This window comes from Erythrolamprus reginae, chromosome 10 (genome assembly GCF_031021105.1).
Source record: "Erythrolamprus reginae isolate rEryReg1 chromosome 10, rEryReg1.hap1, whole genome shotgun sequence".
Lineage (NCBI taxonomy): Eukaryota > Metazoa > Chordata > Lepidosauria > Squamata > Dipsadidae > Erythrolamprus > Erythrolamprus reginae.
In genome coordinates, this window is record NC_091959.1 from 11,822,113 (window position 1) to 11,842,681 (window position 20,569).

General features: G+C 43.7%; 1 protein-coding gene across 1 annotated transcript in view; it reads left to right on the plus strand.

Annotated features, from left to right (window-relative positions):
- Nucleotides 1-20,184, plus strand: part of LOC139172808 (ADAMTS-like protein 3) — a 183,230-nt gene extending 163,046 nt beyond the window's left edge. Inside the window, exons 11-15 of the mRNA XM_070762031.1 lie at nt 8,585-8,723; nt 10,877-10,927; nt 17,519-17,723; nt 18,798-18,945; nt 20,096-20,184. Coding sequence (XP_070618132.1) covers nt 8,585-8,723; nt 10,877-10,927; nt 17,519-17,723; nt 18,798-18,945; nt 20,096-20,184 — 632 coding nt within the window. The remainder of the gene's footprint in view (nt 1-8,584; nt 8,724-10,876; nt 10,928-17,518; nt 17,724-18,797; nt 18,946-20,095) is intronic.
- The last annotated feature ends 385 nt before the right edge of the window (nt 20,185-20,569 follow it).

Consider the following 20,569-nt stretch of genomic DNA (forward strand, 5'->3'; position numbering starts at 1 on the left):
GAGGAGGGTGGGGCCAGTTCTAATCTCCGGGGAGAGTTGGTTCCAGAGGGTCGGGGCCACCACAGAGAAGGCTCTTCCCCTGGGCCCCGCCAAACGACATTGTTTTGTTGACGGGACCCGGAGAAGGCCCACTCTGTGGAACCTAACCGATCGCTGGGATTTGTGCGGCAGAAGGCGGTTCTGTTCTAGTCTAGTCTAGTCTACTCTACTCTACTCTACTCTACTCTACTCTACTCTACTCTACTCCGACCTTCTAACAAACAAACTCAATGGGGAAACCCAGATTCGCTTAACAACTGTGTTACTAACTTAGCAACTGCGATGATTCCTTAGTGGCAACAGCGTTCACAAAATGAGGCAAGATTCATTTCACTGTCTTGCTTAGCCACAGACATTTTGGTCTTGAATTGTGATCATAAGTCGAGGACTCTCTATATACACACACACCTACGCAAAGTGCAATCCAACTTGTAGTATCAGCCTCGAAAGCCAAAATGTAGAAGCAGCCCTCTTGGGCTCGCAAAAGAATCTATTTCTTCCTCTGCTTTTGTTTTGTTTTGGGGTTTTTTTTCTCGTTCCCTCTCTTTAAGTAAGGAATGAGCCAAAAATATAGGTTGGCCATTAATCTTAATAGTGTGTTTTAGGAAGGTTGCTCTGTTTCTTGGCTTCGGCCTAAATGCTTCCCACGTAAGGTTGTTTAGCCTATTGTCAACTCCCATTTGGCTTCTTTCACAAGCTTATAAATGACTTAAACATTTTCTGGAGACCATCGTTTTCAAAACAAAACCAAGTGAAGGGCGGAGTAAATGAGCGGCTATCTGTCATTCAGCGACATTATTTGTCCAAAACAGCCTTCGATTCTCTGCCGCGGAGTCCCGGAGGGATTTCACAAGCCATGTGCGTCCCATAAAATGCAGCTGGGTTGCAATAAATGATCGAAAATGTTCAGCGTTTACCTTTTTTTAACATCCGGAACTTCTTTTACTTGTTCAACGGATTTGAATGCAGGGCGTTTAAAATTATTACAGTGCTCAATTTTTCTTCCGGGGGGGTGGGTGGGAGGGTTGCATTCCTTTGTGTGATGCTTCATTAGCAAACTTTGATTTGTAACCCTGCAGGCTTTTTCACCTTGGCCAATGTTTGCTTGCTTGTCTCCATGTTGCAGTTTGTTCTTTGGGGCGGTGGAGGGGGGGCTTTTTTTTTGCTTGCTTAAAAACCAACACACACACACATCACCTTGCAAAGAAGCCTGCCCTTCCCAATGAGTAAGTTTCTCTCCCTTCCTCTACCTCCTGAATTGTAATTGCCTACAAAGCTTTTGCCAGACCCATCCTAGACTACTGCTCCTCTGTCTGGAACCCATATCACATCTCAGACATCCAAAGATATTTCACCAGAAGAGCCCTTCACTCCTCCACTCGAAACAGAATATCCTACGAAAATAGACTAACAATCCTGGGCCTTGAAAGCCTAGAACTACGGCGCCTAAAACACGATTTGAGTATTGCCCACAAGATCATATGCTGCAACGTCCTACCAGTCAATGACTACTTCAGCTTCAACCGCAATAACACAAGAGCACGCAATAGATTCAAACTTAATATAAACCACGCCAAACTTGACTGTAAAAAGTATGATTTCAACAATCGAGTTATCGAAGCGTGGAACTCATTACCGGACTCAATTGCGTCAACCCCTAACCCCCAACACTTCTCCCTTAGACTCTCCACGATTGACCTCTCCAGGTTCCTAAGAGGCCAGTAAGGGGCGTACATAAGTGCACTGGTGTGCCTTTTGTCCCCTGTCCAATTGTCTTTCCTTTCTTTCACCTATCTTATATATTCTCTTCCTTTCATATATCCTCTCCTCTAAGTTCACTTTCACCCTCTTTTATATTATCACATGTCTATTTTTCTTCCTATGTATTTGTGTATTGGACAAATGAATAAATAAATATAATAAATAAATAAAATAAATCCCAAGGAAACCACGCAAAATTACATAGGATTCTTACATAGATTCGTTCGTTCGTTCGTTCATTCATTCATTCATTCATTTTGTCAAGTACGCCCCTTACTGACCTCTTAGGAATAGGGAGAGGTCCACAGTGGATAGTCTAAGGTTAGTTTTGGGGGTGGAGGATGATACTTCAGCGTTAGGTAGTGAGTTCCATGCATCAACCACTCGGTTACTAAAGTTGTATTTTCTGCAGTTGAGTTTGAAGCAGTTTATTTTTAAGTTTGTATCTGTTGTGTGTTCGTGTGTTGTTGTGGCTGAAGCTGAAGTAGTTGGAAGGACATTGTAGTGGGTGATTTTATGGGCTATGCTTAGATTGTGTTTAAGATGACGTAGTTCTAAGCTTTCTAAACCTAGGATTGTAAGTCTAGTTGCGTAGGGTGTTGTGTTGCGAGTGGAGGAGTGGAGGGCTTTGCACCAGGCGGCTTTCTTGAGAGTTGTGTTTTCTTTGTCTTTGCCTCCTGTTGCTGAGCACGGAGGAGCCAGGCTAAAAATATTTGTGGTTTTGCAGGGCTGGGCCGAGCGGTGGGTTTGGCTCTCCTTTTTAGTGATTGTGGCTTCCAGTTTTAATTATTTTTGGTGTTGCCTGAAGCCACAGGAAAATCTGCCAGTGATACATTTCTGTGAGCTACCTCATAGCGTGGCAAGCTGCGTGCAAATTTTAGTCAGCATGCTTTGGAAGGGGTTCAGAGAAAAATCCAAGATTTTTGCTTCTGGACATCTTATTTATTTGTTAGATTTCTATGCTGTCCTTCTCCATCAACATCCCCCTTCCTTCCTTCCTTCCTTCCTTCCTTCCTTCCTTCCTTCCTTCCTCCCTCCCCCCCTCCCTTCCTTCCTCTCCTCCCTTCCTCCCTCCCCCCTCTCCTTCCTACCTTCCTTCCTTCTTTCCCTCCTTCCTTCCTTCTTTCCTTCCTTCCTCTCCTCCCTTCCTCCCTCCCCTCTTTCCTTCCTTCCTTCCTCTCCTCCCTTCCTCCCCTCTTTCCTTCCTTCTTTCTTTCCTTCCTTCCTTCCTTCTTTCATTCCTTCTTTTCTCCATTCCTTTCTTCCTCCCCCTCTCCGCTTTCCTTCCTTCCTCTCCTCCCTCCCCTCTTTCCTTCCTTCCTTCCTTCCTCCCTTCCTTCCTCTCCTCCCTTCCTCCCTCTCTTTCCTTCCTTCCTTCCTTCCTTCTTTCCTTCCTTCCTTCTTTCCTTCCTTCCTTGTTTCATTCCTTCTTTTCTCCCTTCCTTTCTTCCTCCCTCCCTCTCCGCTTTCCTACCTTCCTTCTTTCTTTCCTCCCTCCCTTCCTTCCTTCCTTCTTTTTTTCTTTTTTCTTTTGCAAGTTCTGTGTTATTAGCATTGAAGCTTGCAATAGATTTTAAGACCTCGCCAGAGATTCAACCTCCAAACCCTAAAGAAGTTCAGGAAAATGGTGTGCCTGCTTCTTTAATGTAGATAGATTTTGAAATGAGATGAACTCAGGTAACAGATTAATAGAGTTGGACAGGACCTTGTAGGTCATCTAATCCAACTTCTCACCCAAGCAGGAGATCCTACACCATTTCCGACAAATGGCTGTCCAGTCTTCTCTTGAAAGCCTCCATTGATGAAGCTCCTACAACTTCTGAAGGCAACTTCTGTTCCACCGGCTGATTGTTCTCACCGTCAGAAAATCTTTCCTTTTTTCCAGGTTGAATCTCTCCTTGTTCAGTTTCCATCCATTATTCCTTGTCTGGCCTTTGGGTGCTTTGGAAAATAACTTGATCCCCTCCTCTCTCTTGTAGCCTCTTGAATATTGGAAGATGCTACCATGTCTCTCCTGGTCCTTCTCTTCATCGGACTAGCCATGCCCAGTGCCTGCCACCGTTCATTGTATGTTTTAACCTCCAACCCCCTAATCATCCTGGTTGCTGTCCTCTGCACTTTTTCTAGAATCTCAACATCTTTTTTTATAGCCTGGTGACCAAAACTGGATGCAACATTCTGGATGCAGTCTATCTAAGGCTTTATAGAGTAGTATTATACCTCCCATGATCTTGATTGTATCCCTCTCTTAATTGTAGAATTGTATTGGCTTTTTTCTCTCTTTCTGCTGCCACACACTGTTTATTTTATTTATTTATTATTTGGATTTGTATGCCGCCCCCTCTCCGAAGTCTCGGGGCGGCTCACAACAAGTGAAACAAATCATAATAATCCAATTAATTAAAATATTTAAAGATTTTTTTTTAAAAAAACCCATATACTAACAGACACACACACAAGCATACCATGTATAAATTAAACGTGCCCAGGGGGAGATGTTTAATTTCCCCATACCTGACGGCAAAGGTGGGTTTTAAGGAGTTTACGGAAGGCAGGAAGAGTAGGGGCAGTTCTAATCTCCGGGGGGAGTTGGTTCCAGAGAGCCGGTGCCGCCACAGAGAAGGCTCTTCCCCTGGGGCCCGGCAACCGACATTGTTTAGTTGACGGGACCCAGAGAAGGCCCACTCTGTGGGACCTAATCGGTCGCTGGGATTCGTGCGGCAGGAGGCGGTCTCGGAGATATTCTGGTCCGATGCCATGAAGGGCTTTAAAGGTCATAACCAACAGGAGTACAAGTGCACTAGAGTGCCTTCCGTCCCCTGTCCTATTGCTCTCCTATATCTTGAGGACCTGTATACTGCACGAGTCAAAAAGAGGGCGGGGAAAATATTTACTGACCCCTTACATCCAGGGCACAAACTGTTTCAACTCCTACCCTCAAAACGTCGCTACAGAGCACTGCACACCAAGACAACTAGACACAAGAACAGTTTTTTCCCGAACGCCATCACTCTACTAAACAAATAATTCCCTCAACACTGTCAGACTTTCTACTAAATCTGCACTTCTATTCTACTAGTTTTTCTCATCATTCCTATCACCCATTTCCTCCCATGTTGACTGTGTGACTGTAACTTGTTGCGTATATCCTAAGATTTTTATTAATATTGTTTCTTCATTGCTTATTTGACCCCTATGACAATCATTAAGTGTCGTACCACATGATTCTTGACAAATGTATATTTTATTTTATGTACGCTGAGAGCATATGCACCAAGACAAATTCCTTGTGTGTCCAATCACACTTGGCCAATAAAAATTCTATTCTATTCTATTCTATACCTTTCTTCTATTCCTATATCTCTTCTACTATTCTTTCATTGATATGTTCTATTACTATATCTTCTTTTCTATTCTTTCTTAGATATATTTTACTATGAGTATCTCCTCTATAATCTTCATCATGTATTTTACTATGTGTATATAGATATATACCCACTAAAGCCCTCATTGTGTATTGGACAAAATAAATAAATAAATAAATAAAATAAAAATAAAACTAAGTATTCAGTCTATAGAACTACGAATAATGAGGTTTTGAGAGGGAAGAGAAAATTAAGTCAATTTCCAGCGCTCGTGTGTCTTCTCGCAAACTTTGCTTCCTGTGCAGGCTCATAGGCCAGGTCTCATTTCGACACGCATGTGCGCCGATCCCCCAGAGCTGCACGCGCATCAGTACTGGTAGCGGCGGTAAGCCGCCCCGAGTCTGCGGAGAGGGGCGGCATACAAATTTGATTAATAAATAAATAAATAAATAAATAAATAAATAAATAAATAAAGTTGGAACCCCCGCCCACGATCAATTTCCGGTCACAATTCAAAGTGTTGGTTATGACCTATAAAGCCCTCCATGGCATCGGTCCAGAATATCTCTGGGACCACCTTCTGCCGCACGAATACCAGTGACCAGTTAGGTCCCTCAGAGTTGGCCTTCTCCAGGTCCCGTTGACTAAACAATGTCGTTTGGCGGGACCCAGGAGAAGAGCCTTCTCTGTGGCGGCCCCGACCCTCTGGAACCAGCTCCCCCCGGGGATCAGAACTGCCCCCACCCTCCTTGCCTTTCGTAAAGTTCTTAAGACCCATCTCTGCCGTCAGGCATGGGGGAACTGAGACATCTCCCCCGGGCCGATACAGTTTATACATGGTATGATTGTGTGTGTGTTTGCTTTTAATAATGGGTTTTTTAGTGTTTTTTAAATTATTAGATTTGTTCTTACATCGTCTTTGTTATTGTTGTAAGCCGCCCCGAGTCTACGGAGAGGGGCAGCATACAAATCTAATAAATAATAATAATAATAATAATAATAATAATAATAATAATAATAATAATTCGCTTTACGAACGTGGCAAAAAAAGTCGTAAAATGGGACAAACTCGCTTAGCAAAGTTTTTTTTAATTCGTTTAACACCGTGAGTGGTAGGCTCAATTTGTGGTCATACATTGAGCGCTGCCTGCTCAACCATTCACTTTTGAAAACCTGGATCCTTTGTTGACGGAAAGAGGAGGGAATTGTGTCTCCCCCAAAGTGCCGCCTGCCACCACTGAGAGGGTTACAAAAAGGTCGAGGCAAATTCCGGTGGCTTGGTTGTCATCATGGGGGAATCAGAGCAGGTGGGAATGTGCCTTGGGGACGGGAAAGACGTGTGTAACTGACAAGGGAAGCAGCTGTTGCGATCACACCGCTGTGCAAATGTATGACGTGGTTGTGGACGGTATGCCACTCTCTTTGACAGTGTCGTAAGGCATGGTTAATGAAAAAGACAAATGGAGGGTGTTAGATCCTCCTAGAATAGCGATGATGCGAGTGCTAACACCCACAATTCAATGCCTGGGGAGGGCGAAAACACCTGTCCCCACCTCCCGGAAGCTCTCTGTAGGCCAGAACATCCTGTTTCCTAACTTCTAACCTCCGGAACCGCCTTCTACCGCACGAATCCCAGCGGCCGATATGGTCCCACAGAGTTGGCCTTCTCCGGGTCCCGTCGACCAAACAATGTTGTTTGGCGGGCCCCAGGGGAAGAGCCTTCTCTGTGGTGGCCCCAGGCCCCTGGAATCAACTCCCCGCGGAGATTAGAACGGCCCCCACCCTCCTTGTCTTTCACAAGTTACTCAAGACCCACCTATATCGCCAGGCATGGGGGAATTGAGACATCTCCCCCAGGCTTTCTTATATTTTATGTTTGGTATGTATTTGTTGTATGGTTTTTAAATTGTTGGGGTTGTTTAATGTAATTTTATTATTAGATTTGTTCCATTGTTATACTGTTTTTATTGTTGTTGTGAGCCGCCCCGAGTCTTCGGAGAGGGGCGGCATACAAATCTAATAAATTGAATTGAATTAAATTGAATTCTGGTGAGGCCAGTGGGCTCATGTTTCTCCCTCCCCAGGCTCCAAAGTCTTCCCTAAAGGGTAAAAATGCCCTCCCGCATCCCCCTGATGGCTCTCTGGAAGCCAAAAACGCCCTCCCAGAGCCTCTGTGTGAGCCAAAAATCAGCTGGCCGGCACACACATGCACCCTGGAGTTGAGCTAGGGCAATGGTTCGCGTGCCAGCAGATATGGCCCCGCGTGCCACCTGTGGAGCCCGTGCCATAGGTTCGCCATCACTGTCCTAAAACCAGCCAAGCAATCAATAACAAGGTTTATTAAACAGCAATTAGGAGGCAGAAGAACAAGAACGAACTGGAGAACGGCTGCGCGCAGGTGGCTTTAAATACAGCGGCTCTTGCTGAGGACTGGAGCCAATGACTGACAACAGAGGAGGCATTAGGCATTGGAAGGAGAAGTGGGGAACTGAATATTTTTTTATTTTTTTATTGCTAGAGTTGAAAGGGACCCTGCAGGTCATCAAGTCCAACCCCCTGCCTGAGCAGGAATCCTAAAGCACCCCAGCCAAACGGCAGTCCAATCTCCTCTTGAAAGTGTCTAGAGCTGGGGTGTTCACAACCTCCGCAGGCAGGTTGTTCCACTGGTTGATTGCTCTGACCCTCAGGAAGTTCTTCCTTACTTCTAGGTTGAATCTCTCCTTGGTCAGCTTCCAGCCGTTGTTCCTCGTCCGGCCCTCCGGTGCCCTGGAGAATAGAGTGGCCCCCTCCTCTCTGTGGCAACCCCTCAAGTACCTATATACAGCTATCATGTCTCCTCTGGCCCTCCTTTTCTCTAGGCTATCCATGCCCAGTTCCCGCAATCTGTCTTCGTAAGTCTTGGTTTCAAGTCCCCTAATCATTTTGGTTGCTCTTTTCTGCACCTTCTCCAGAGTTAGGCCTAGTTCAGTGGTGGCGAACCTATGGCATGGGTGCCACAGGTGGAACATGGAGCCATATCTGCTGGCGTGTGAGCTGTTGCCCCAGCTCAGCTCCAACGTGCATATGTGTGCCAGCCAGTTGATTTTTGGCTCATGCAGAGACTCTCGGGGAGGGCGTTTTTAGCTTCCAGAGAGCCTCCGGGGGGAAGGAGGAGGGAAGCCTTTGGAGCCTGGGGAGGGTGAAACACGAGCCTACTGGGCCCACCAGAAGTTGGGAAACAGGCCATTTCCAGCCTCTGTAGGGCCTCCCGGGGCAGGGGAAGTTGTTTTCACCCTCCCCAGGCATTGAATTATGGATATGGGCACTCGCACATGGGCAATAGCCCACATGCACGCTATTTCGGCACCCAAGGAAAGAAAGGTTCGCCATCACTGGCCTCGTTGATCGTCAGATATGGCCCTCCTCTCCTCCCATTCTAGGTTATCAGCTGAACTCTGCAGAGTGTGTGGATATCCGTTCCAAGCGAGTGGTCCCAGATCAGTATTGCCACTACTATCCCGAAAACAAGAAGCCCAAACCGAAGCTGAAAGAATGCAACATGGATCCCTGCCCTTCGAGGTTTGTATGCCCATGGGTAGTTGGCATTTTCGTTTCCAAGTCTTGGCCAATTCCTGTTTATTTATAACGAACCAGGCGCCCATCCCTCAGAACGGCAGCGAGGGGCTGAGCTCTCAAGATATGTAGGGAATATATCTCTAGTCTATGCTACTCTGCATTACGGTATGCTACTCTATGCTATGTTAATCTCCTCTGCTCTCCTCACCCAGCCTCTTCCTTTGTCTCTCTCTCCTCCGGAACCGCCTTCTACCGCACGAATCCCTGCGGCCGATAAGGTCCCACAGAGTTGGCCTTCTCCGGGTCCCGTCGACTAAACAATGTCGTTTGGTGGGCCCCAGGGGAAGAGCCTTCTCTGTGGCGGCCCCGGCCCTCTGGAATCAACTCCCCCCAGAGATTAGGATTGCCTCCACCCTCCTTGTCTTTCGCAAATTACTTAAGACCCCACCTGTATCACCAGGCATGGGGGAATTGAAACATCTCCCCCAGGCTTTTACATTTTATGTTTGGTATGCGTGTACTGCATGGTTTTAAATGATGGGATTTTAGATGTTTTTTAATATTTAGTTTAGTTTAGTTTAGTTTAATCAGATTTGTATGCCGCCCCTCTCCGCAGTCTCGGGGCGGCTCACAGCAACAGCAATACAAGACAAATCCAATATTAAATTAATTTTAAGAACACCACAAGTTAAAAACCAATCATACACACTAGCATACCATACAAAAATTTTATAAGCCTAGGGGGAAGGAACATGTCAATTCCCCCATGCCTGACGACAGAGGTGGGTTTTAAGGAGCTTACGAAAGGCTAGGAGGGTGGGGGCAACTCTGATATCTGGGGGGAGTTGATTCCAAAGGGTCGGGGCCGCCACAGAGAAGGCTCTTCCCCTGGGTCCCGCCAAACGACATTGTTTAGTTGACGGGACCCGGAGAAGGCCAACTCTGTGGGACCTAACTGGTCGCTGGGATTCGTGCGGCAGAATATATATTGGATATGTTGGATATATATTGGATTTGTTTCATTGTAATATTGTTTTATTATTGTTGGGAGCCACCCCGAGTCTTTGGAGAGGGGCGGCATACAAATCTAATAAATAATAATAATAATAATAATAATAATAATAATAATAATTATTATTATTATTATTATTATTATTATTATTATTGCTTCTCCTTCTCTTTCTCCTTCTCTCCCCCCGCCCCGTCTCTGCCTCTTCCTCTCCTTTCTTTCCCCTTCTCTTTCTCCTTCTGCCTGAGGTGAGTTGGGGTAAAGATCAGAAGCAATGTGAGGAAATATTATTTTACTGAAAGAATAGTAGATGCTTGGAACAAACTTCCAGCAGACGTGGTCGGTAAATCCACAATAACTGAATTGAAACCTGCCTGGGATAAATATATATCCACCCTAAGATAAAATACAGGAAATAGTATAAGGGCAGACTAGGGGCGAGTACAAGTGCACTAGAGTGCCTTCCGTCCCCTGTCCTATTGCTTACCTATATCTCCTATACCTTTCTTCTATTCCTATATCTCTTCTTCTGTTCTTTCATTGATATGTTCTATTACTATATCTTATTTTCTATTCTTTCTTAGATATATTTTACTATGAGTATCTCCTCTATAACCTTCTTCATGTATTTTACTATGTGTGTGTGTGTGTGTGTGTGTGTGTGTGTATCTATATCTATATATCTATATATCTATATATATCTATATATCTATATCTATATCTATATCTATCTATCTATCTATCTATCTATCTATCTATCTATCTATCTATCTATCTATCTATCTATCTATCTATATACATACATACATACATACATACATACATACATACATACCCACCCACTAAAACCCTCATTTTGTATTGGACAAAATAAAATAAATAAATAAATAAATAGAAAGAAAGATAGATAGATAGATAGATAGATAGATAGATAGATAGATAGATAGATAGATAGATAGATGGACCATGAGGTCTTTTTCTGCCGTCAAACTTCTATATTTCTGTTTCCGTGAATACAAATTGTGATCCATTCCGAAAGACTCACTTTAGGTGTGCTTGAGGTTTACCATCTTTGTATGTATCAAATGGAAAATTGTAATGCAGCATCTTGCAAATAACTTTGTAAACGCTTCTGCTTTTTTCGCAGTGATGGATTTAAGGAAATCATGCCTTACGATCATTTCCAGCCACTCCCCCGGTATGTATGACGCTTACAAGATACAGGTTATTAGCATTCCATTGATAGTCTTCTGCAGTGCACTTCGTTTATAATTTCATACATACAATCTCCTGCTGACTCAAGACCAAGACAAGGAGTGTATTGTTGCCATAGATGGCAATGTCTGAATTTGACCGTCTATGACATTTGGTTGCTTGAGATAAAGTCGCTCTAGAGTAGAGGGCATTTCAGTACATTAATCCACTTCCCCACTTAAGTGCAGGTATTCCATTAGCAAGATATGCCTAAGATAATAATTGTTGAGTACAGTGTGGAAGCCAGCTAAATATAGACAACTCGCCATTCCTGAACAAATGATCTACATCAGTGATGGCGAACCTTTTTTCCCTCGGGTGTCAAAACCGCACACATGCACGAGTGCCCACACCCATAATTCAATGCCTGGGGAGGGTGAAAGCAGCTTCCCCTAATTTCCAAAGGTCTTCTAGAGCAGTATTTCCAAACCTTGGTAACTTGAAGATATTTGGACTTCAACTCCATATAAACCTTTATCCCTGTCTTTTCTCATATGCTAGATTAGTATTGTGTATCCCTGGCATCGTAAATACTTGTGTGTTCATTTCCAAAATAAAAAATTACACAAGGCTGCCTTGTGAGAGGGGCTTGCAGAGACAAAACCCATCAGCGTGAAACTACAGCTTCAGAACCAATAATCCTTTAGAACAGTGATTTTCAACCTTTTTTGAGCCGCGGCACATTTTTTACATTTACAAAACCATAGGGCACATTGAGGGGGGCCCCTAAAAAAAGTCCGGACAAAAAAGTTCTCTCTCTCTCTTCCTCCCCTTCGCTCTATTTCTCTTTCCCTCCCTCTTTCTCTCCCTTTCTCTTTTTTCTCTCTCTCCATCCCTCTTTCTTTCTCTCTCTCTTCCTTCCTTCCTCTTTTTTGCTCTCTTTCTCTCTCCCTCCCTACCTCCCTCTGTCTTTCTGTCTCCCTCCTTCCCTCCCTCTTTCTCTCTCTCTTGCTTTCTTTCTCCCTCTCTTTATCTCTCTCTCTCTTGCTTTCTTTCTCTCTTGTTCTCTCTCTCTCTCTCTCGTTCTTTCTCTTTCTTTCTTTCTTTCTCTCTCTCTCTTGCTTTCTCTCTCTTGTTTTCTTTCTCTCTCTGTTGCTTGCTTGCTTTCTCTCTGTGTTGCTCTTTCTTTCTCTCTCTCTCTTTCTTTCTCTCTCTCTCTTTCTCTCTCTCTTTCTTTCTCTCTCTCTTGTTTTCTTTCTCTCTCTGAGCTTCGCGGCACACCTGACCATGTCTCACGGCACACTAGTGTGCCGCGGCACACTGGTTGAAAAACACTGCTTTAGAACAAAGACAAAACAAAGGAAGCCCTCAAAACAGAAACAGCATTAGGAAAAGTAGAAGATGAAATTGCAAGCTGAAAGGAATAAGTAGACCTTAATCCCAGTGTCAAATGGACGCACTGATTTTTGCAGATTTCTCTGGCTTTGCTCCATAGCTCATAGCTCAAGCTTCATGCTTACGTGCTTGAGCTCAGTTGGGATCACAGAATGAAAAAGAATAATAGGGATGGAAGGGATCTTGGAGGTCTTCTAATCCAACCCCCTGCTCAAGGCGGGAGAAATTATATCATCTAATCCAATCTTTTCTTGAACACCTCTAGCGATGGTGCAGTCACAACTCTAGGAGGCAAGCTGTTCCATTGGTTAATGGTTTTTTCATTTGCTTACATTGGAGGGAAAGGAGATAAATTTTTGATTGACGTTACACCTCAATACACATTCTCCAAATCATGAAACCAGTTACCGTATTTTTCGGAGTATAAAACACACCTTTTTCCTCCCTAAAAGAGGCTGATAATTTTCATGTGTCTTATACTCTAAATGTAGCTTCCCCCGCCAGCCCTAACTAGCTGCTAACAAACTTCCCAGCATTTACCTTGCAGGCCCTTCATGGTTTCTCTCTGCAAAGAATGTTTTCCAAGCCCCAAGTCTTTGCAGGGCTTTTTCCATTGGTCTAACTTGCTCTGAATGTTTCTTTCCAGCCACAACCAGGTACTAACAATGTTCCCAACTCTTACTGGCTTGCAAGCTCTTTCATTGTTACTCTCTGCAAAGAATGTTTTCCAAGCCCTAACACTTTCCAGGAATTTTCCATTGCTCTACTTGCTCCAAGTGTTTCTTTCCAGGTGCTAATGATGTTCCCAGCTCTTACCAGCTTGCAAGCTCTTTCATTGTTACTCTCTGCGAAGAATGTTTTCCAAGCCTTAAGTCCTTGCAGGGCTTTTCCCATTGCTCTACTTGCTCCAAGTGGTTCTTTCCAGGTGCTAATGATGTTCCCAGCTCTTACCAGCTTGCAAGCTCTTTCATTGTTACTCTCTGCAAAGAATGTTTTCCAAGCCATGAGTCTTTGCAGGGTTTTTTCCATTGGTCTAACTTGCTCTGAATGTTTCTTTCCAGCCACAACCAGGTACTAACAATGTCCCCAGCTCTTACTGGCTTGCAAGCTCTTTCATTGTTACTCTCTGCAAAGAATGTTTTCCAAGCCCTAAAACTTTCCAGGAATTTTTCATTGCTCTAACTTGCTCCGAATAAGTTTCTTTCCAGCCCTAACCAGGTGCCAACAGTGTTCCCAGCTCTTACCAGCTTGCAAGCTCTTTCATTGTTACTCTCTGCGAAGAATGTTTTCCAAGCCTTAAGTCTTTGCAGGGCTTTTCCCATTGCTCTGCTTGCGCCAAGTGGTTCTTTCCAGGTGCTAATGATGTTCCCAGCTCTTACTGGCTTGCAAGCTCTTTCATTGTTACTCTCCTGAATAAAGTTTTTTTGAAGATAACATAATGTGCTCGCTAAGGACGCTAGCCAGGTGAACACCTGATAAGCACATTCTTTTCCTTACTTTCCTCCCCAAAAACTAAGGTGTGTCTTATTTATTTATTTTGTCCAATACACAATGAGGGTTTTAGTGGGTATTTATCTATATACACATAGTAAAATACATGATGAAGGTTATAGAGGAGATACTCATAGTAAAATATATCTAAGAAATAATAGAAAAGAAGATATAGTAATAGAACATATCAATGAAAGAGTAGAAGAAGAGATATAGGAATAGAAGAAAGGTATAGGAGATATAGGAGAGCAATAGGACAGGGGACGGAAGGCACTCTAGTGCACTTGTACTCGCCCCTTACTGACCTCTTAGTAATCTGGAGAGGTCAACCGTAGATAATCTAAGGGTAAAGTGTTGGGGGTTTGGGGATGACACTATGGAGTCCGGTAATGAGTTCCACGCTTCAACAACTCGGTTACTGAAATCATATTTTTTACAGTCAAGTTTGGAGCGGTTAATATTAAGTTTAAATCTGTTGTGTGCTCTTGTGTTGTTGTGGTTGAAGCTGAAGTAGTCGCCGAGGCAGGACGTTGCAGCATATGATCTTGTGGGCAATACTTAGATCTTGTTTAAGGCGTCTTAGTTCTAAACTTTCTAGACCTAGGATTGAAAGTCTAGTCTCGTAGGGTATTCTGTTTCGAGTGGAGGAGTGAAGGGCTCTTCTGGTGAAGTATCTTTGGACATTTTCAAGGGTATTAATGTCTGAGATGCGATATGGGTTCCAAACAGATGAGCTGTATTCGAGGATGGGTCTGGCAAAAGTTTTGTAAGTTTTGTATACTCTGGTGCGTCTTATACTCTGAAAAATATGGTCTCTTTTCCAAGAAAAGATACATGGACTGCTGTTATTGGATAATGCACAACCAAACCCAGATTAATTTTCCCCCCATACATGTTAAAATAGGAGGGTTTGTTCAAAAGTTGTGGTTTTTTTAATGGTCCCTTAGGGGTTCTTGAAACCTGCAACTCTGACCCAAGTTTCTGCTGAGTTCATTTGGAACGTTCTACTCTAATGCGAAGCGACACTTGTAGTGGAACACTTTAAAAACGAGCCTCTGGGTCATTTTTTATATCTCATCAATCATTCTCACGGGTTGAGCTAACGAAACGATAACAGCAGATGAGCCTATTTATCAGGGGTGATGGCGAAACCATTAGCTCTCAGCTCTCTTGCGTTGTCTGGTTTTGATCATGGGAGCTTGGTTGAAATGTCAACACTCTCCATGCAGCAAGTTTCATGTTCGGTTTTGAGAATGATGTGATTAATTTATTCCAAGGGGGAGAGTTATATGAATCATTTCAGACGCAGAACATTCTCGTCCGGCCTTTAGCATCATTGGGAGCAGTTATTTGAACGCACCTTGTGGATTTATAGGGTTTTTTTTGCTCCATTTCTCCTGGATGGCTTGTTAAACTGAGCCGTGGTGGTGCGGTGGTTAGAATGCAGCATTGCGGGCGGACTCTGCCCACTGCCAGGAGTTTGATCCTGACTGGCTCAAGGTTGACTCAGCCATCCATCCTGCCGAAGTCGGTAAAATGAGAATCCAGATTTTATTCATTTGTTTATTGGATTTGTATGCTGCCCCTCTCCGTAGACTCAGGGCGGCTAGCAACAATAATAAAAAACAGCATGTAAATCCAATACTAAAACAACTAAAAAACCCTTATTGTAAAACTAATCATACATAGAAACAAACATACTGTTGTGTCGGGCTCTCTGGTAGAATCCTTGCAAAAATTCACAGGTACAAATTTCAGACACACACATGTTTGAAAATTCAAAACAATGTTCTTTATAATGAAAAGTCACTTAAACCAAGCCCTCTTTTGGCATAGCAAAGAGCAGTGGTCTCCAAACAAACTGGTAATTTGTACAAGTCCCTTATCAGTTCTGTGATACTTAGCTTGCAGCTGTGAGGCAATTCACAGTCCTTCTTCTTTCACAAAGTGAAACACACTTTGCTCTGGTTTAGTTTCAAAGTGGGGAAAAATCAGCACACAAAAGATCAAAGTCAGTAAAGCAGTCATGAAACACAACGATCAGATAATCCTCCACAATGGCCAAACCTACAGGCTGCTCTTTATAGCAGCCTCACTAATTACCACAGCCCCACCCAACCACAGGTGGCCTCATTTTCTTTGATAATAATCTCTCAGTTGTTGTTGCCTATGCATCGCTCTCCGCATGCGTGGCTGTATCATTAACTCTTGTTCTGAATCCAAGGAGGAGCTAGATAATTGATCTCCTTCTGAGCTGTCTGCCACACTCTCCTCCTCCCTGTCACTCATGTCTTCTTGGTCAGAGGAGCCTTCATCAGCAGATTCCACCGGGGACAAAACAGGCCTGCAGCATGTGGATGTCTCCCTCACATCCACAGTCCTTGGGGCAGGAGCTGGGCCAGAGCTAACCACAACACATACCATGCATAAATGGTAAAGGCCTAGGGGGAAAGAGTATCTCAGTTCCCCCATGCCTGACAGCAGAGGTGGGTTTTAAGGAGCTTACGAAAGGCGAGGAGGGTGGGGGCAATTCTAATCTCCAGGGGGAGTTGGTTCCAGAGGGCCGGGGCCGCCGCAGAGAAGGCTCTTCCCCTGGGCCCTGCCAAACGACATTGTTTAGTTGATGGGATCCAGAGAAGGCCCACTCTGTGGGACCTAACTGGTCGCTGGGATTCGTGCAGCAGAAGGCGGTCCCTGAGATAATCTGGTCCGGTGCCATGAAGGGCTTTATAGGTCATAACCAACACTTTGAATTGTGACCAGAAACTGATCGGCAACCAATGCAGATTGCGGAGTGTTGGTGTTATATGGGCATTTTTGGGAAAGCCCATGATTGCTCTCGCAGCTGCATTCTGCACGATCTGAAGATTGTTGGGAGGCAATATGCTGATTCTGTAGAAACAAAATAACAGAGTTGGAAGGGATCTTGGAGGTCTTCTAGTCCAACCCCCAGCTTAGGCAGGAAATCCTACACTACTTGAGACAGATGGTTATCCAATCTTTTCTTTAAATGCTTGTAGTGTTGGAGCATTCAAAACTTCTGGAGGCAAGTATCCCTGTGACCGATCAGATCCCACAGAGTCGGACTTCTCTAAGTGCCGTCAGCCAAGCAATGTCGGCTGGCAGGGCCTGGGAGAATGGCCTTCTCTGTGGCAGCTCCGGTCCTTTGGAACCAACCCCTACACCCCGGAGATTCGCACTGCCCCCACCCTTCTGGCCTTTCGAAAGGTTTTAAAAACACACCTTTGCCAGCAGGCCTGGGTCCGTTAAGCGTTGATATTCTGCTCCGGCCAATAGGACAAAGGAGACTGGGATGAGTTAGGATGAATGTGAGATTTTTAGGAGGTGGGTTTTATGGTTGGGATGTGCAATTTTTGTATTGATTTTATCCTGTGAGCCGCTCTCAGTCCCCTGGAGAAAGGTGGCCTAGAAATTTGATAAAATAAATAAATTTGATAAAATAATAAATTTGATAAAATAAATAAATTTGATAAAATGAATAAATTTGATAAAATAAATAAATTTGATAAAATGAATAAATTTGATAAAATGAATAAATTTGATAAAATAAATACATTTGATAAAATAAATACATTTGGTAAAATAAATACATTTGGTAAAATAAATACATTTGGTAAAATAAATACATTTGATAAAATAAATAAATAAATGTACCCTTCTTAGGATGCCGTTTATTTCACCCAAACAGCTGGGAGCACAATCCTTGGACCACTTGCTCAGTTTCATGCGGAGGAGGAATTCAGAGAAGAAGTTTTGTCTGTGTAGAGGAGACCATGCACGGAGAGATATTGCAAGTAGACGAGTGGAAATGTATGTATGCTCCTAAGCCCAGAGTCATGCAAGCTTGCAACCTGTATGATTGTCCAAAGTGGATAGCTCTGGAGTGGTCACAGGTAAGGAAGCAGAGTGTTTCAATTTCTTTTGAAGCAAAAAACCCCCAAAACTTTCAGATTTTATTTATTTATTTATTTATTTATTTATTAGATTTGTATGCCGCCCCTCTCCATAGACTCGGGGCGGCATACAATGGTTGGGATGATGGCACGTTCTATGTAAACCTCCTTGCAGAAAAGATATATTTGGGTGTAGGTAAGAAAGGTAGTCCTCAAACCTACCACCACAATTGAGCCTAACGTTCTTGTTAGCAAAAACTTCAGAAGAGAAGGATTTAGGGGTCGTGATTTCTGACAGTCTCAAAATGGGTGAACAGTGTGGTCAGGCGGTAGGGAAAGCAAGTAGAATGCTTGGCTGCATACCTAGAGGTATAACTAGCAGGAAGAGGGAGATTATGATCCCGCTGTATAGAGCGATGGTGAGACCCCATTTGGAATACTGTGTTCAGTTCTGGAAAACCCACCTACAAAAAGAGATTGATAAAATTGAACGGGTCCAAAGACGGGCTATAAAAATAGTGTAAGATCTTAAGCATAAAACATATCAGGAAAGACTTCATGAACTCAATCTGTATAGTCTGGAGGACAGAAGGAAAAGTGGGGACATGATTGAAACATTTAAATATGTTAAAAGGGTTAAATAAGGTTCAGGAGGGAAGTGTTTTTAATAGTAAAGCGAACCCAAGAACAAGGGGGCACAATCTGAGGCTAGTTGGGGGAAAGATCAGAAGCAACGTGAGAAAATATTATTTTACCGAAAGAGTAGATGCTTGGAACAAACTTCCAGCAGACGTGGTTAGTAAATCCACAGTAACTGAATTTAAACATGTCTGGGATAAACATATATTAAGCCTAAAACACAGGAAATATATCTGGACCAGGAGGTCTTGTTCTGCCGTCAATCTTCTATGTTTCTTAGTTAGGTCTTGCCGTAGGACGATTGTAATTTCTTGATCAGAAAGATAGCAAAATGTTTCTGATGATGTTTTAGGAGTTTTAGATACGTGGATGGTACAATGGGCAGCACAGCAGTTCTGCAACCTTAGCTTTTGACTGATCTGTCCCTCTCTACAGTGCACCGTGACCTGTGGCCGAGGGTTACGCTACCGAGTGGTTCTGTGTATTGATCATCATGGACAACATACTGGGGGTTGTAATCCCCAACTAAAACCCCACATAAAAGAAGAGTGTCTCGTGCCAGTCCCTTGTTATAAACCTAAAGGTAACTGGATTAACATTATTATTATTGTTGTTGTTGTTGTTGTTGATATTATTATTATTATTATTATTATTAATTAGATTTGTAATAACATTTGTTTTATTTTTATTATTAGAGTCGGAAGGGACCTTGCAGATCATCTAGTCCAGAGGTAGGCAAAGTTGGCTCTTCTATGTCTTGTGGGCTTCAACTCCCAGAATTCTTGAGCCAATCATGCTAGCTCAGGAATTCTGGGAGTTGAAGTCCACATGTCATAGAAGAGCCAATTTTGCCTAACCCTGATCTAGTCCAACTCCCTGCTGGTGCAGAAAACCCTACAGCACAGTAGTCCAATAGTAGTCCAATTTCCTTTTGAATATGTCAAGTGATGGGGCGTTTACAACCTCTGCTGGTTGATTGCCCTCACCGTCAAAATGTTCTTCCTTATTTCCAGATTGAATCTGTCCTTGGTCAGTTTCCATCCATTGCTCCTGGTCTGGCCCTCTGGTGCCTTGGAAAATAGTGTGATCCCCTCCTCTTTGTGGCAACCCCTCAAATACAGTGATACCTTGTCTTACAAACTTAATTGGTTCCGGGACGAGGTTCTTAAGGTGAAAAGTTTGTAAGATGAAACAATGTTTTCCACAGGAATCAATGGAAAAGCGATTAATGCGTGCAAGCCCAAAATTCAACCCTTTTGCCAGCCGAAGCGCCCGTTTTTGCGCTGCTGGGATTCCCCTGAGGCTCCCCTCCATGGGAAACCCCACCTCTGGACTTCCGTGTTTTTGCGATGCTGCAGGGGAATCCCAGCAGGGGAATCCCAGCATCGCAAAAACGAGTGCTTCGCTGGCAACGGAAGTCTGAAGATGGGGTTTCCCATGGAGGTGAGCCTCAGGGGAATCCCAGCAGCGCAAAAACGGGCGCTTCGCTGGCAACGGAAGTCCGGAAGTGGGGCATCCCAGCGGCAGCAGTGGGTTTGTAAGGTGAAAATAGTTAGTAAGAAGAGGCAAAAAAATCTTAAACCCCGGGTTTGTATCTCGAAAAGTTTGTATGATGAGGCGTTTGTAAGACGAGGTATCACTGTATCTGTATTCTGCTAATATGTCCCCTCTGGCCCTCCTTTTTACCAAACTGTCTTGAGGGTTGACTAACATGCATTCATTTCCTCTTCCAGAGAGAATCCCGGTTGAAGCCAGAGTGCCTTGGTTCAAGCAAGCCCATGAAATGGAAGAGACCATGACACTGTCTGAAGAACCCACGTGAGTTGGCTTTCCTCACTGTTGGTAAAGTTTGCTATTCCTGGCGTTGCAGCTCAAGTCTCGGATTCTTCCCAGCAGAATTGGTCAATTGTGGCAAAAAAAAAACCCACAAGACCCATGGCAGTTAAAATGTGTTTGAATTATTTGTTTCAAAAGTGTCACCTGGGCTTTGTGGCTATTCCAAGAATTTACATGCCAGAAAGCATTTTGCATGGGTGACTTGTGTTCCAGACTAGCTCTTGAAAGATTGAGAGATAAAGTTTTCATGGAGAGAGAAGAGTAGAGAAGAATGATAGTGATGCCTCTATGGAAATCTCTGATGATCAAAACCATCCATCCATCATCCATCCATCCATTCAGTCACCCTCTCCATTCATTCATTCATTCAT